Source organism: Miscanthus floridulus, chromosome 12, assembly GCF_019320115.1.
Source record: "Miscanthus floridulus cultivar M001 chromosome 12, ASM1932011v1, whole genome shotgun sequence".
Lineage (NCBI taxonomy): Eukaryota > Viridiplantae > Streptophyta > Magnoliopsida > Poales > Poaceae > Miscanthus > Miscanthus floridulus.
In genome coordinates, this window is record NC_089591.1 from 69,534,699 (window position 1) to 69,549,152 (window position 14,454).

The following is a 14,454-nucleotide window of genomic DNA, read 5'->3' on the forward strand; positions in this document are numbered from 1 at the left end:
TCTTTTACCTACGAAAATTACGCTATCAGTTGAGAGTTCATCCCAAAAGGATATTGGTCACTATTGCTCTTGCGAACCAACAATTTTTTTGCTTAAGTTAATGACTTTGTATTAAAATAATATTTCCTAGATAAATAAAAATTCCTAGTCTTATCTGGTCTATTTAAAAGCTTCTCTTCATGCTGAACAATGAATTGACCGAAGCCATGCTTTATATAGAACATGAAATATGTTGCAATAAATATAATGACTCGATTTTTCTATATGGTATGAGTAATTGGGTCAAGTTTTAGGCAATAAAGTAAAGAGGTGGACTATGATATTACTCTGCATAACAACTCCCACAACAATTGGTGAGCATTAGTCCCAGAAGGATTGTTATGGCTAAATTATGGGATACATCAGTAACTACATGTGTTGAGTCTAGAAGACTGCATATGCATTTGTTGAAACCAAGAACTTGCATAGCAATAGTTTATAATTCACCATAAGTTATGCACTCAACAAGAAGTTGAGGATACTCCTCCTGTAGAAGGAGATACACGCAATATTCATGCAAGTGCATTAATAAAGTCTGAGCTCACTGCATATAAAAAAGTAATCGGCTCCCTAATATTAAAGTGCGTAATATTTCCCAAATGAATCACCACTAAAGCATACATATGCACCACTAGAAGTTGGTGAATGGGGAATTTTAGTATGCTATTAAATATCTCGGCATTAGGGGAGATGAATGCCCATTTTATGGAATAATGCCTTGATATTTATGAATCAAAACTCACAAATTCAAACTAAACTAGTTGTTTAGTTACACTCATCTATTCTATAGCATGGAGTTATGCCAGATAACTTTTTGTATCGATGAGGAGCAACTAGATTGTTTAAAATCTAAATAAATGCTTCTACCTGAAGTAGATGTGGATATACCCGGGATTAATTTCATATCCACTTGACCTCGGCATTTTGATCAAATTATGCGGGGACACCGGCAAATAAGATCTAGTGGTCTAAGTTAAAAGCATTTGCTCATGAAGCAAACTCACATTATGTGTGACAAAACTCCTCTCTTACTTATGTAGAGAAATCACCCTTCTGGTGAGTTACCTCATGATGAGGTTCATCCTGAAAATGTGTAGGGTCGAGATGGCGGACTAGAGGGGGGTGAATAGTCCTTTCTAAAATTAAACACGTTGGCTAACCGAGATAAATACGAAATTAAAACTAACGGTCTAGCCAAGACTACACCCCTCTATCTAAGTTCACAAGTACCTTATAAAGATCCTAATTAGGCAATAAAGGTATCGGGCTAGCTAGAGCTCTCCTAATCGATTCTAGGAGCAAGGTCACATAAACCTATGCCACTAGTACTTCAAGCAACCGGAGGAGCTCCTACATAACTCGTAATGCAAAAGCACAAAGCTCCTAAGCTTACTAGCATTGTTTAATAACAAGGCTACGCAAGCCTAATTAGAGAGCGTAAATTACTTAGCTACACAAACTAAGCAATGCAACTAACAAGGCTATTCAAGCTAAATTAGCTGCGCAAGGGAACTACTTCTATGCAACACAAGCAAGAAGGTAACTAGCAAGCTACACAAGCTAGCTAATTACAAGAGCAACTACACAAGCACAATGTAAATGAAGTAAATACAAGCTTGTGTAACGAGGATGCAAACCAACGGAAACACAAAGATGACACAGTGATTTTTATCCTGAGGTTCACGTGCTTGCCAACACGCTAGTTCCTGTCGAGACAAGCTCTAAGGTTGCCGTTGGTCCTCTTGCTAGTGGTGACCCGCAAGTCACACTCTCCCACGTGGAGTGCTTACCACAAACTCTAGCATTTGACCCGGACGGACCACTTGTCTCCCTTCGCGTCTCGCTCTACTAGAGTTACTCTTCACGGCTCCCGCAGGGTGAGCACAATCCCCCTCACAATCACTTCTTCGGAGCACCGCACAATCTTCTTTACGTGCTTCGACGGAGACCACCACCAAGCCGTCTAGGAGGTGGCAACCTCTAAGAGTAACAAGCACCATCGTCTTGCAACTCGATTACCTAGTGCTACTCGATGCAACCTCATGATGCAATCGCACTAGAATCACACTCACTCGCAATCGTATGCAACCACTATGTGCACAAGTGAGTTAGAGGCTCTCCTAGCACTCTTCAAGCATGGACACTAAGTCTCAAGGGTGCTAAGCATGTGCCAAGGTCGGCCACACACTCCTTTTATAGTCCCAAGGGCTAAAATAGTTGTTACCCCCTTCATCCTGATTTCTGCGCATTGACCGGACTCGCCCCAGAGTTCAGTCCAGACTCCGGTCATGCTGCGCACGCCACGTGTACTAGTCGTTCGAAAGTTACTGTTGGGCGCCAACGGCTCCCAACGTGCGCAATCGAACTCCGCGTCCGATCGATCGACCGGACTCACCATCACCTAGTGTCCGGTCACAAACAGAGAGGCACCAGAGAGGTTTTTCATCGACCGAACACGTCCGGTCAACACTGACCGGACTCGCCGTAGCGTCTGGTCGCTTTCCCTCAGCAATTCTAGTCCCGGAACAGTGGCACGGGCGCGCCCCAGTGCCAGCGTCCGACCACAGCCCCTAAACAGCCCTCTTAGGAACACTGACCGGACTCTGTGACCGGACTCGCAGGTCCTGACTGAACTTGCGTCTGGTCCAGCGTCCAGTCACTAATTGTTCACCGCTAAAATGACCATATCTCTTAGCTCCGAACTCCAATTTCGATGATCTTGGACATTTTGGAAAGCTTACTCAGAGGGCTACATATTCCACTTGCATATTTGATCCAAAGCACAATGGATCAATGTATAATTCCAATCTAAGGACCATCACAAAGTTCGAAGCACACTAAAAAATCTTTCTCTCTTCTCCAAGTTGATCCAATTCAACTCCAACAACTTCTCCTTTGCAAATGTGCCAACACCACTAAGTGTACACCATCATGTGCAAGTGTGTTAGCATTTTTACAACCATTTTTAAGGAGTTAATCACTCAATTCACCACGCCACTCGATTCTAGTAACGATGCAAAGTTAGATTACTCGAGTTGCACTAGATGACCGATATGCAAATAAGTTTACCCTTCTTGATGGTACAACCATCTATCATAAATCCGGTCATAAACTTCTCTACACACCTATGACCGGTGAAATGAAATGCCCTACAAATATACCTTTGCCTTGCGCATTCCATTCTATCTCCTCCAATGTCGATGCAACACATGCACCAACTTGATCAACAATGATATGATCCACTTCATATCATCACATGACCTTATTGGTTCGTTAATATTGACCTCACTTGCTTTTCACCGTTGCCTTCATCCATTAGCGCCAAGTCTTGCTCAAGCTTCACCGTCACACGGTCCATCACTCCAAAGCCTCAAACTTGCCCTTCACGCTTGCAACCGGTCCATCAAGTTAAGTCTTGTCTTGATCTTCTCCACCTTAGTCATATGACTCAATGTCATATCTCATATGCAATGAGCTCCTTCATCACATGTGTAAGCCTTGCAACAAATCCAAGCCATCTTCACCGTCATGACATGAGTTGCTCATACAAGTGTTCCTGTGGACTAATTACCTGTGTATCTCACATAAACACATATTAGTCCATCTAGATTGTCACTCAATTACCAAAACCAAACAAGTACCTTTCAAGATGAAAATCCTAGCAATGTGCGCGTACTATAAAGCTAGGAAAATGGAACAACAATGGATCTATCGTTTTGAGAAATAACAAAGATCATTATTAAGTCGGAAAAATATGTGTCACACTTGTTTGCCTCTATAATTGCTAAATGAGTCTCTTTATGAGAACCCGGATCCGGAACAAAGTCCATGGCAAGAATGCTTGAAGCTCTCATATCGGGTCAATTGAAATGTGCAATTGAGGTTGAACCAAAAATTGCTAAGTGAATATCTTGAACCTGATGTTCGAATAATTATGGGTCATCATTGAAATCATGGGTGATGAAAAGCGATGGTCCAAAAGGTCCTAATAGAGACCAGTTCCAGCATAAGTTTTGCAAAATATGTTCCACTATATAATGAATCTGGCTAATGGCATGAATCAAAATATGCAGTTAGGGGATTCTGAAAATCCATAAAGAGCAACATCGAAATCTCATACCAATATTGTCTTTAAGAGAAATGATCTCCCTATAAATATAACAACCCTCTGAAGGATTTTTCCTTGAATGAATATATGGTTATAAGTCTGAATGCACCAAAATAAGTGAATTCCTTGATAGAAATAAAGACCCATATAAGGCCCGAGAGATAAGAATGAAAAGAGAAACTGAAAGAAACAAAGGTATACCGTATAAGCACATGTGCATTTTCATGAGCTTTTACTATGAGTGTATATATACTTGTGATATAATGCATTCTCCACCTGAAGTTTTGGAGTTGAAGTATCCTTTGAAAACCGATATGATATATTTGGTCTTATTAGCAATACTTTCCCCGTTATGCTAGAAATATAGACTTGTGATATCTTACTATGTATTAAAGATTCTCGAAGAATCCGTAATCAATCCCGGAAGGAGTCACGGCTATTATGAATCGAGAAAATTATAATGATATAAAGAATAATGATTATTAATCACATCTCGAATATGCGTGTCATTGCTACTTTAAAGTGCATAAATATGCATCCTGATGTATGCATGCTAGAATATAATAAATTCCTCTGCATTATTCTTTATTCTTTATCTCAATGTTCTTGAAGAATAGCGAGACAAACGTCATGGGAATGAATGATTTAAACAGATGTTGTCATCAGGGGGAGTATTTACAAGATATTGATCGTCGTTCATGAGACTTTGAAAGTCTCAAACACGATACCTAGACGTTGTTATTCTAACTATGACTTCCTAACCTCTATTGAAGGCTCTATCGTGACACCATTTATGAAAGTGGGTTTATTGTTTATGTGCACTTCATATTTTTACCTCACGAGTTTCAGAAGTAGGATGAGGTTAAGATTATGAAATGATCCTTGTAATGTATGTGATATACTTGTTAAGTCTCTATGTGCATATGTGCAAATGCTTCCTGTAGAAAGCGTTTTTGGCATAGCTGGACAATGTGGCAAGGTTCAGGGGAAGAACTTCCCTAGAATATTAATCCTTGATCATAATTCTAGAGAATTCAAAATGACATGATCCAGAAGGTTACAATTTGTCTTGAAGACATGTGTTGTATTCTTTTTTCCTTAATGAGTTTTCCTAAAGTTTCTCATGTAAGGTTTTTAACGAGACAACAATGTGCAAATGCATTAAGCGACAATAATGTACTCTTTCTCCATATTTTTTTCACACTGGGTTTTTGGAGTTTTAATGAGACATGTATTTGTCATGGTATTCGCCCAAGGGAGAGTGTTAAGAATTCCTCAATTAGAGAATTGATGGGATCATACCATATGTGCCCTGAAGGCATCTATATAAAGAGACTACATGTACGTCTGTATTGACTAATGAAGAGATGGCTCCCCTCATATACTTGTCTCTCATGTGTTCTTGTGTGTTGTTTGTGAGGATTGAGATAGGGAGACGGGATCTATCTACAACTTCTACACGCCTCTTTCTGGGGATCGGGAACAGAAAAACTGATCTGCCAATCCATGAATAGGCCGATTTTCAACAGTAGTGTGCTTGCTCTGCCGGAACAGAGGCTCCAACACACATCAAGGGGAAATCCGTACTCCGTAGGACAAGTTCTGACGATACATACGAGCTCAATTTTATTGACAGCGAACAGGATATTATGAGACCACGATAGATGCCTCCATCACGAAGGCACGTTAGCAAGTACTACTACATTTTACTGATGCAGTATGCAAACACGGAAGGAGGAACGCGGTATGCTTCTGATTCTTGGCCTCAGATGATGCAGTGGCCGTCTGGCGGATGAGTTTGACGACAGGTGAATCTCTCTACTGATGGGGAAGCCGCTTCATTTTAGGAGGCAAAAGAACGTTGCTGAGTGCCTCACGAGTCGCTATTGCAGCTCTCAGTATCTTCAGGACCTGCACAAGCAGAGGCAGAGGACCTGGTGAGAACCTAAAACTAAAACCAGGAGATTTGAGAAAAGGGATTGAATCTATTCTTTTTTTTGAAAGTGGAATCTATTTTTTTACCACATATTGTTCAATAGTAGTAATAGGTCGAGAATTACCTGATTTCTGTCGAGACTGAGTTCTTTCTCCACGAGTTTCTCCTTGGGAATATTGGATGCACTCATGCACGCATGACTTTGGAGTGTGTTGGCCAAGGAGAAATGAAGGATGCGTAGGTCGTCGGTCACGATGAAGTTTCTTAGCCCTGCCTTGATATATGCTCTACTAGTGTCATGTACTCCACTCATAGATTTCAGGTTCGTCTCGTAAAACACATGGCAACGATGAATATATGAAGAGCAAGTGCATTTTTTGTCACCCCCAGCCTTGAAGCACTGAAAACACTTGTCGAGCAACACGCTTCTAGGATTTGATTCTTCAACTTGCAGCGCTTTGATGCTGCAACCAAAGAAGGGCGCCAACTTTGGAGATAGCAGCAAGTTCTGGCAATCTTCCCTTATGCATTCCCTTGCACTCCCTTCTACACTCAGGTAAAGATTATCGACACATCCATTTGTGGGCCACTGACCGTAGCACTTGATTATGGAACCAAGTGGAAAGCCAAGGAGGCCAAATATAAGATCAATAAAATCTTGCCCAACCTCCGCATAGAGTACTGCGGAGTTATCTGCAGTCTGAATAAGCTTTATCTTGATAACATTTAACTTATGTGCGTCGTTGCTTTCTTCCTTTGGGAACATATTTGCTGGGAGCTCATCTAGACTCACAGGCACAACATCCGGCGTGGCAACAGTATCAAAATACAGGCCAGTTAAAGGTTCCTTGGAGATCAATGTTCGATTGAGCAAGCTGATTACCTATAAGAAACAGATATATTGATCACTTAAAATGAAATTCAAAGTTCAAACATCGGGTTTTGTTATTATACTCAGTTTTTTTAAGGAACACTGGAGGGGCTAGGTGCCCCTGCAACCAAAACGATGCATTAAAATAAATAGGGGGAAGCAAGAGGATCTATGGTGTTGGTTATTCTGTGTTTGCGGTGTTGGTTATTCATGTAACAAAACAATGTAAAACATGTGTTTGCTCCCTTTTTATATGATATGGCAGAGCTCCTGCCAATGTTTCAAAAAAGAAGCAGGAGGATCTATGGTACTCAGAAGTGACTGTGGATTGAGGATCTAGATGTTAATTATCACATATTACTTCCTTGGAGGTAGGAGTCTAGGAGAAATACGGAAACTATCTTGCAGTTGAGACTTGAGAGACTAACCTTGCTGTAATCGAGATGCAGAAACTCCTCCTTAATATCAGCTCTCTCATTTAGCCCAAACTTCTCGAGCAGTGAGAACACAAGACATGTAGAAGCAGGAGCCACTTGGAGATCATCTGTTATGATTAGCGTCGGACCACTTTTGACAAAACCCCCATCAGCATCATATCCAACCGCAGCATTACCATTCCTGGGCAATTCCCGAAGCATACGCTGCAGACCTTTACAACTTTTGCAAATAGCATTATGAACTGAACTGAAGACACGCTCATGGCAAGTCGTACTCCTGCAAACATATATTGATCTAGGATTTGTATTGTCAATCTTCACTTTAAGTCGACCGCACTGAGTTGCAGTAGAACTGAGGGGCTCGAGAAGCATGGTCTTGCAGGCCTTGGTCTGGAAGTGCTCTAGTTTGAGACTCTCGACGCTCTTGTACACCTCATCAAGGCACCCTACTCCAGATTGCTTGCCAAGAAGCCAAACGATGGTGCCAAGAGGCAGCGTCCAGAAACTGAAGAGCACGTCGACGAAATCCTTGTCAGATTCTGCAAACAACACCCTTTGCTTCTCCTTGTCGATGAACAACTTCACTGCAACTGTTGGTACATAGCTCGACATGGTGTACGCGGGAGTCTATACTCTGTATGTGGGCTGTTTGCCTGTTCTAACTGGTGGGTAGGATCAGTTTTGCACGAGTTGCTGCCTGTGCAGTCCTTTAAATACCCTACGTAATCAACGATTCAAGTTCGACATCTGCAGATCTGATATCAAAGGGCGCTCAATGCTTCATATCACGAGCAGTCAGATATTCAATGGACGGTTCACACATGCAAAGTCGCTTCGTTTTCTAGGAGACCAGGAGGTGGTCAGCCTCCTTGCAGAATTTGAAGCGATTTAAGCCGTGTTTTGGTTCTGCTGAAAAAGGTAGCCTCCCCTCGCCCAGTGAGAAATTGGAGAGAAAAACGTGTTTGGTTTGTTTGCCATGTAGCCTTGTGTAAACGAGTTATTTCTTGCTGGGCTGGGAGAGCCAAATTGGCTCATCTCAATGAGGCATGGCCTTACCTTGCTAAGCAAGGCGAAGCAAAAGTTGTCTTGAATCCAAACATGCCTATTATTTTCTATTTTTTCTTCCATTTTACTACTTGAGTAAAATGCCCCGACGGTTCTTAAATTTAAGAGGCGGTATCATCTAGATCCCAAAGTTCTATTTTTTTATTTCTAGATTCCTAAACTTATCCTAGGCTTTAGCATTAGTCCAAACGGGTTTTGACCCACTCCATACGATGTAGATCTGAGTTCGGTACCTAAACTTGCACATCGGTGTCTAGGTTCCAAACTTTTAACATTGCAAATCTAGGTTCCCAAACTTGCTAATTGGGTTGTATGAGGTTCCTAAAACTTGCATGACAGCGCCATCGGTCCCTAACTTCCAAAAATGTTGATCTAGGTCCCTAAACTTGATAATCAATCCACACACGAGGTCCAAATTACCATGCGAAGCCGTCTGCGCATGGCTGTTGACTATGCACCTAGCACGTGGGGGCCTATACGCCCGTCCCTCTCTCTCATCTCTTTCTCCACTCCTCGTGCAACCCACATGTTGTCTCGTACGTTTTCTCATCTCCTTCCCTTCCCTGTTGTCTCTATTCGGTTAGTGACAACAACTCTCTACCCTTGGTCGGTGGCGTCTGAGTCTAGACAACACCTTATAGAAAGGTCTTGCTGAAGCGTGAACCCGACCATCAGTAGAGCCAAGGGCGAGGATCCCGGCTAACCCATGACTGGACACCATCGGGCCTTGGTCGTGACCAAGCCTGATAGGTGTGTTGGAGGATAGGAGCGAGCTATGTTGAGGCCAACTACCGTCACTTTGGTCCTGGTGGCATGCTCAGAGACGCTCTAGTTGTTGGTGGTGGTTTGCTATTGGTGTAGGTGCTAAGGCCACGCCGATGCAAGAGAAAGTGGTGGAGATGGCACGAGAGGGATTTGGGAAGGATTTGAGAGATAAGGACGACATGTGGACTCTACATGCTAGGTGCACGGTCAGCAATCACGCAAGCGGCTTATCACATGGTAATTTGGACCTCATGTGACCCTATTAACAAATTTAGTAACCTAGATATGCAATCTGGGAATAAACCACCCATCTGGCCTAGCCCAAAAAGGGTTCTGATAGCCTACCCACTTTAGACGGTAGAAGATAAGGATCACATGTGCACCTCACCTGCTAGATGTACGGTCAACAGTCACACAAGTGGCTTATCACATAATAATTTGGACCTAGCGTGGCCATATTAACAAGTTTATAGTAACATACAATCTTAGAATAGCCCACTCATGTGGCCTAACCCAAAAAGACTCCTGAGTAGCCTATCCATTTGAGACTGTAGAAGAGTCTATGCAAACTAGTCTCGTGGGCAGTGTGGTCCTATTAACAAGTTTAGTAACATACAGTTTTAGTAACCTAGCCAAAAAGACTCAATAGTCCACCCATTTGAGACCATAGAAGAGTCCATACAAACTAGTCTCATGGGCAGTGTGTCCTATTAACAAGTTTAATACTTCCTCCATCCCAAATTATAAGATGTTTGACTTTTTTTATACCAAGTTTGACCGTCTTATTCAAAAATTTGTGCAAAATATCACTTCTTTTGTCGTGACTTGCTTTATTAATAAAAATTCTTCAAGAATGACTTAAATTTGACTATGTTTGCATAATTTTTTTTGAATAAGACGAGTGGTCAAATTTAGGGTAAAAAAAAAGTCAAACGTCTTGTAATTTAGGACGAAGAAAGTAACATATAATCTTAGAATAGTCCATCCATGTGGCCTAGCCTAAAAAGACTTCTGAATACCCTACCCATTTTAGACTGTAGCTAGTCTCATGGGCAGCCGGTGTTGCGTAAGCTGATTTTGCCTCGAAACGCGCCAGCAGACGCGGGCGCCGCGCACGGCACCACGACACGAGTCGAGGCCGGACCGCCGAGGCGAACCCGTTCCGCGGATCGTTGTCGTGCCACTGCCGTTCGGCGCTCGCGCTCCGCACCACCAGCCAAGTGCGACTGTGCGGCGCGTCTGCCAGCCATCGGAGCCTAGTCCGCGCCTGACTCTGCCTGCGCGCCGAACCATCGTTACCGCTACCCCGTACGTGCAAACCATCGATCGCTAGGCGCTGAGATCGCGTTCGGCACGGCACGGAAGCCGTATCCCGTCTACGTGCATCGTTTAGCCTGGACACAATCTCTGCATGTGGGCTGGCAGCTAAACATGGGGAGTCATTGACTGCTTGCATGCACCATGACCTGCGTGTTGGATGCATGCATGGTACGGTATAGTGTGATGCACGGACGCGCCAGGTGAGCGATGAATCCTGCACGGCATTACGTCCCGGTACAGTTCCCACCGCGTAATTATGGGGAAACAGTTGGGTACATTGATCTTGTGATGAAATTTTCCTAAATTTAAAACACAAACAGATTGGAAGTTATCTTTCCACTTCGCGGATCAGCTGATCCAGCCGTCCATCCATTGAGCGCCATCCGAGCTGGCCACTCGGTGGCCGTAGGATAGCTGATTCGGTGGAGGCAAAAACAGCACAGGCGTAGCTTGAAACAGAGAAAGATCCAGTTACGCCTGGCCTGCCATTTGCCCAAGATACCTATTTGGACCCAAGATTCTCTCGTCTTCTCCAACAAACCACGAGCGATACGGATCTCCAAGGCGTGATATTTATACTGCCCCGTCCAACACCCACGCGCATTCTAAACCCCAGCAGATCTAAACTGAAAAATCCTCCACCCTGCAGCAGGGCCTCGGAGGCGCCAAGCGGCGACGATGGAGATCGAGCGGCACCCGAGCCGTAGGGTTGCGGCTGTGGGTGAGGAGGACGACGGCGACGTGGTGCTGGTGGAGCAGGTCCGGCTGACCGTGCCGACGACCGACGACCCGACGCTGCCCGTGTGGACGTTCCGCATGTGGACCATCGGCATCGTCTCCTGCGCGCTCCTCTCCTTCTTCAACCAGTTCTTCGCCTACCGCACCGAGCCACTCGTCATCAGCCAGATCACCGTCCAGGTCCATTGCATCGATCGTCGGGGTCACGATCGTCGTCTATCTCCTTATTACTACTAACATCTGATCTGATGGCGATGGCGTACGTGTGCGTGCATGCAGGTGGCGGCGCTGCCGGTCGGGCATTTCATGGCGCGGGTGCTGCCGGAGACGAAGCGCTCGGCGTTGGGCAGAGAGTGGACGATGAACCCGGGGCCCTTCAACGTGAAGGAGCACGTGCTGATATGCATCTTCGCCAACGCCGGCACCGCGTTCGGCAACGGCGGCGCCTACGCCGTCGGCATCATCAACATCATCAAGGCGTTCTACAAGAGGAACATCTCGTTCGTCGTCGGCCTGCTCCTCATCATGACCACTCAGGTGCCGCCGGCCGTTTTGCATGCATGCATTCTGTTACCGCACGATCTGATCGATCGATTAGCATATATGCAACCTGACATTGTTGCTGTCCATTATATTTGTGCACGCACGCGTGTATAGGTGTTGGGGTACGGATGGGCAGGGCTGATGAGGAAGTATGTGGTGGAACCGGCTCAAATGTGGTGGCCGCAGAGTCTTGTGCAGGTTTCTCTCCTCAGGTGAGTGGGCACGGGCTACTTACTGTACTGAACTGATGATGGCTAGCTGCATATCGATCACTGACAATCTACGTACACGTGCACGATCTTTCGAGTTCATCAGGGCGTTGCACGAGAAGGAGGAACGGCGGATGACGCGGGGCAAGTTCTTCCTGATCGCGCTCATCTGCAGCTTCGCGTGGTACATCTTCCCGGGCTACCTGTTCCCGAGCATAAGCACGGTGTCGTGGGTGTGCTGGGCGTTCCCCAAGTCGGTCACCATGCACCAGATCGGCTCCGGCATGAACGGCATCGGCATCGGCGCCTTCACGCTGGACTGGTCCGTCGTCGCCTCCTTCCTGCAGAGCCCGCTCGTGTCGCCCTTCTTCGCCATCGTCAACGTCTTCGTCGGCTTCGTGCTCTTCATCTACATCATACTGCCCGTGTGCTACTGGGCGTTCAACCTCTACAACGCCAGCACGTTCCCCATCTTCTCCACCGACCTCTTCACAGGCGCCGGCCAGCTGTACAACATCTCCGCCATCGTCAACGACAGCTTCGAGATCGACATGGACGCCTACGCCAAGCAAGGGAAGATCCACCTCAGCTTGCTGTTCGCCATATCGTACGGCCTAGGCTTCGCATCCATAGCCGCCACGCTGTCGCATGTCGCCCTGTTCTACGGGAAGTACGTGCACGAACACACGCTCTGTTGTTGGCCGTCGATCCACATCTGCCTTTTGCTGCTAGACTGATCACTGCCTGTATCGTGGTCTGTTTCTGTTCTGAAGGGAGATATACCAGAGGATGCGAGAGTCATACAAGGGCAAGCCGGACGTGCACACGAGGATGATGAGGAAGTACGACGACATACCCAACTGGTGGTTCTACTTGCTGCTCGTGGTGACCATGGCCGTGGCGCTGGTGCTCTGCACGGCGTTCAAGAGCGAGGTGCAGCTGCCGTGGTGGGGGCTCCTCTTCGCCTGTGCCCTCGCCTTCTTCTTCACGCTCCCCATCAGCATCATCACCGCCACCACAAACATGGTACGTGTCTAGCCTACTTACCACACGATCCAACAATATAATTCCCAGTCGTGTTGAACGTGTGTTGTTTGCAGACACCAGGGCTGAACGTCATCACGGAGTACTGCATGGGGCTGATCTTGCCGGGGAAACCCATAGCCAACGTGTGCTTCAAGGTCTACGGTTACATGAGCATGAACCAGTCCGTCTCCTTCCTCACCGACTTCAAGCTTGGCCACTACATGAAGATCCCGCCGAGATCCATGTTCCTAGTTCAGGTACATATATACTGCACATTTCACTCTCGATCTCTCTCTTTGATCGATCAGTGGCCAATTAACTGCATGCAGTTGATGTCTGATCAAGCAACTCAGTGTTATGTTTGGCAATTAATATATCCTTCGTTTAGTTGATCGGGACGCTCGTGGCGGGGACGGTGAACACGATAGTGGCGTGGTGGCTGCTGACCACGGTGCCGCACATCTGCGAGAAGGAGCTCCTCCCGGAGGGCAGCCCGTGGACGTGCCCCGGCGACCACGTCTTCTTCGACGCGTCCGTGATCTGGGGCCTGGTCGGCCCGCGCCGCATCTTCGGCCCGCTGGGCTACTACAACGCCCTCAACTGGTTCTTCCTCGGCGGGCTCATCCTCCCAGCGGTCGTGTGGCTCCTGGCCAGGGCGCTGCCGGGGCACGCCTGGTGGATCAGCCTCATCAACCTGCCCGTCGTCCTGGGCGCCACGGCCAACATGCCGCCGGCGTCGCCCATCAACTACACGGCCTGGTGCTTCGTGGGCACCGTGTTCAACTTCTTCGTGTTCCGCTACCGCAAGGCGTGGTGGAAGCGCTACAACTACGTGCTGTCGGCGGCCATGGACGCCGGCGTGGCCATCATGGGTGTCGTCATCTACTTCGCGCTGTCGGGACACCCGCTCGACTGGTGGGGGTCCAGGGGCGAGCACTGCGACCTCGCCACCTGCCCCACGGCCAGGGGCGTGCTGGTGGACGGCTGCCCCGTCCTCTGATGATGATGATCAGAATACCAAGAAATACCTGCCTGCCTAGAGGTCCAGATGCGTGTATGCAGATTTATTTATATATATTGTTGGTATTGGCTCTTGACACCATCGTATTCAATCTGTACATATAAAGATTGTGAATTGCCATTGGACCTTGAAAAAGTGCCATTGAGTGTGGTATTGGTATGGCGTATGCAAATGTTCCCGTGCTCTTTTTCTTCTTGTCTGTTTTGTTCTGTTTGCATTTGTGAATTTGTCCTCCAATTCAGCGTATGCAAAACTTTTGCCATTAGTTTTATGAAAAGGAAAAAAATAAAAACAAGTGTCACTGATTTAGAAACTGTTTCGTTGTGCTCCTATGCAATGCTGCCTGGAATCTCAAGCAACCGATTTCGGTCGACTG

The 14,454-nt window shown here is 46.2% G+C and overlaps 2 protein-coding genes across 2 annotated transcripts; one reads left to right on the top strand and one right to left on the bottom strand.

Moving 5' to 3' along the window:
- Positions 1-5,965: 5,965 nt before the first annotated feature.
- Positions 5,966-8,003, bottom strand: LOC136496074 (uncharacterized). The gene is made up of 3 exons (XM_066491798.1): positions 7,383-8,003; positions 6,208-6,966; positions 5,966-6,058 (listed from the first exon to the last, which is right to left on the bottom strand). The coding sequence occupies exons 1-3, from the start codon at positions 8,001-8,003 to the stop codon at positions 5,966-5,968; spliced, it is 1,473 nt and encodes a 490-aa protein (XP_066347895.1).
- Positions 8,004-11,138: 3,135 nt separating this feature from the next.
- LOC136497554 (oligopeptide transporter 4-like) lies at positions 11,139-14,283 on the top strand. Its single transcript, XM_066493392.1, has 7 exons — positions 11,139-11,459; positions 11,559-11,816; positions 11,937-12,034; positions 12,138-12,701; positions 12,805-13,057; positions 13,132-13,314; positions 13,446-14,283. The coding sequence occupies exons 1-7, from the start codon at positions 11,220-11,222 to the stop codon at positions 14,055-14,057; spliced, it is 2,208 nt and encodes a 735-aa protein (XP_066349489.1). The 5' UTR covers positions 11,139-11,219; the 3' UTR covers positions 14,058-14,283.
- The last annotated feature ends 171 nt before the right edge of the window (positions 14,284-14,454 follow it).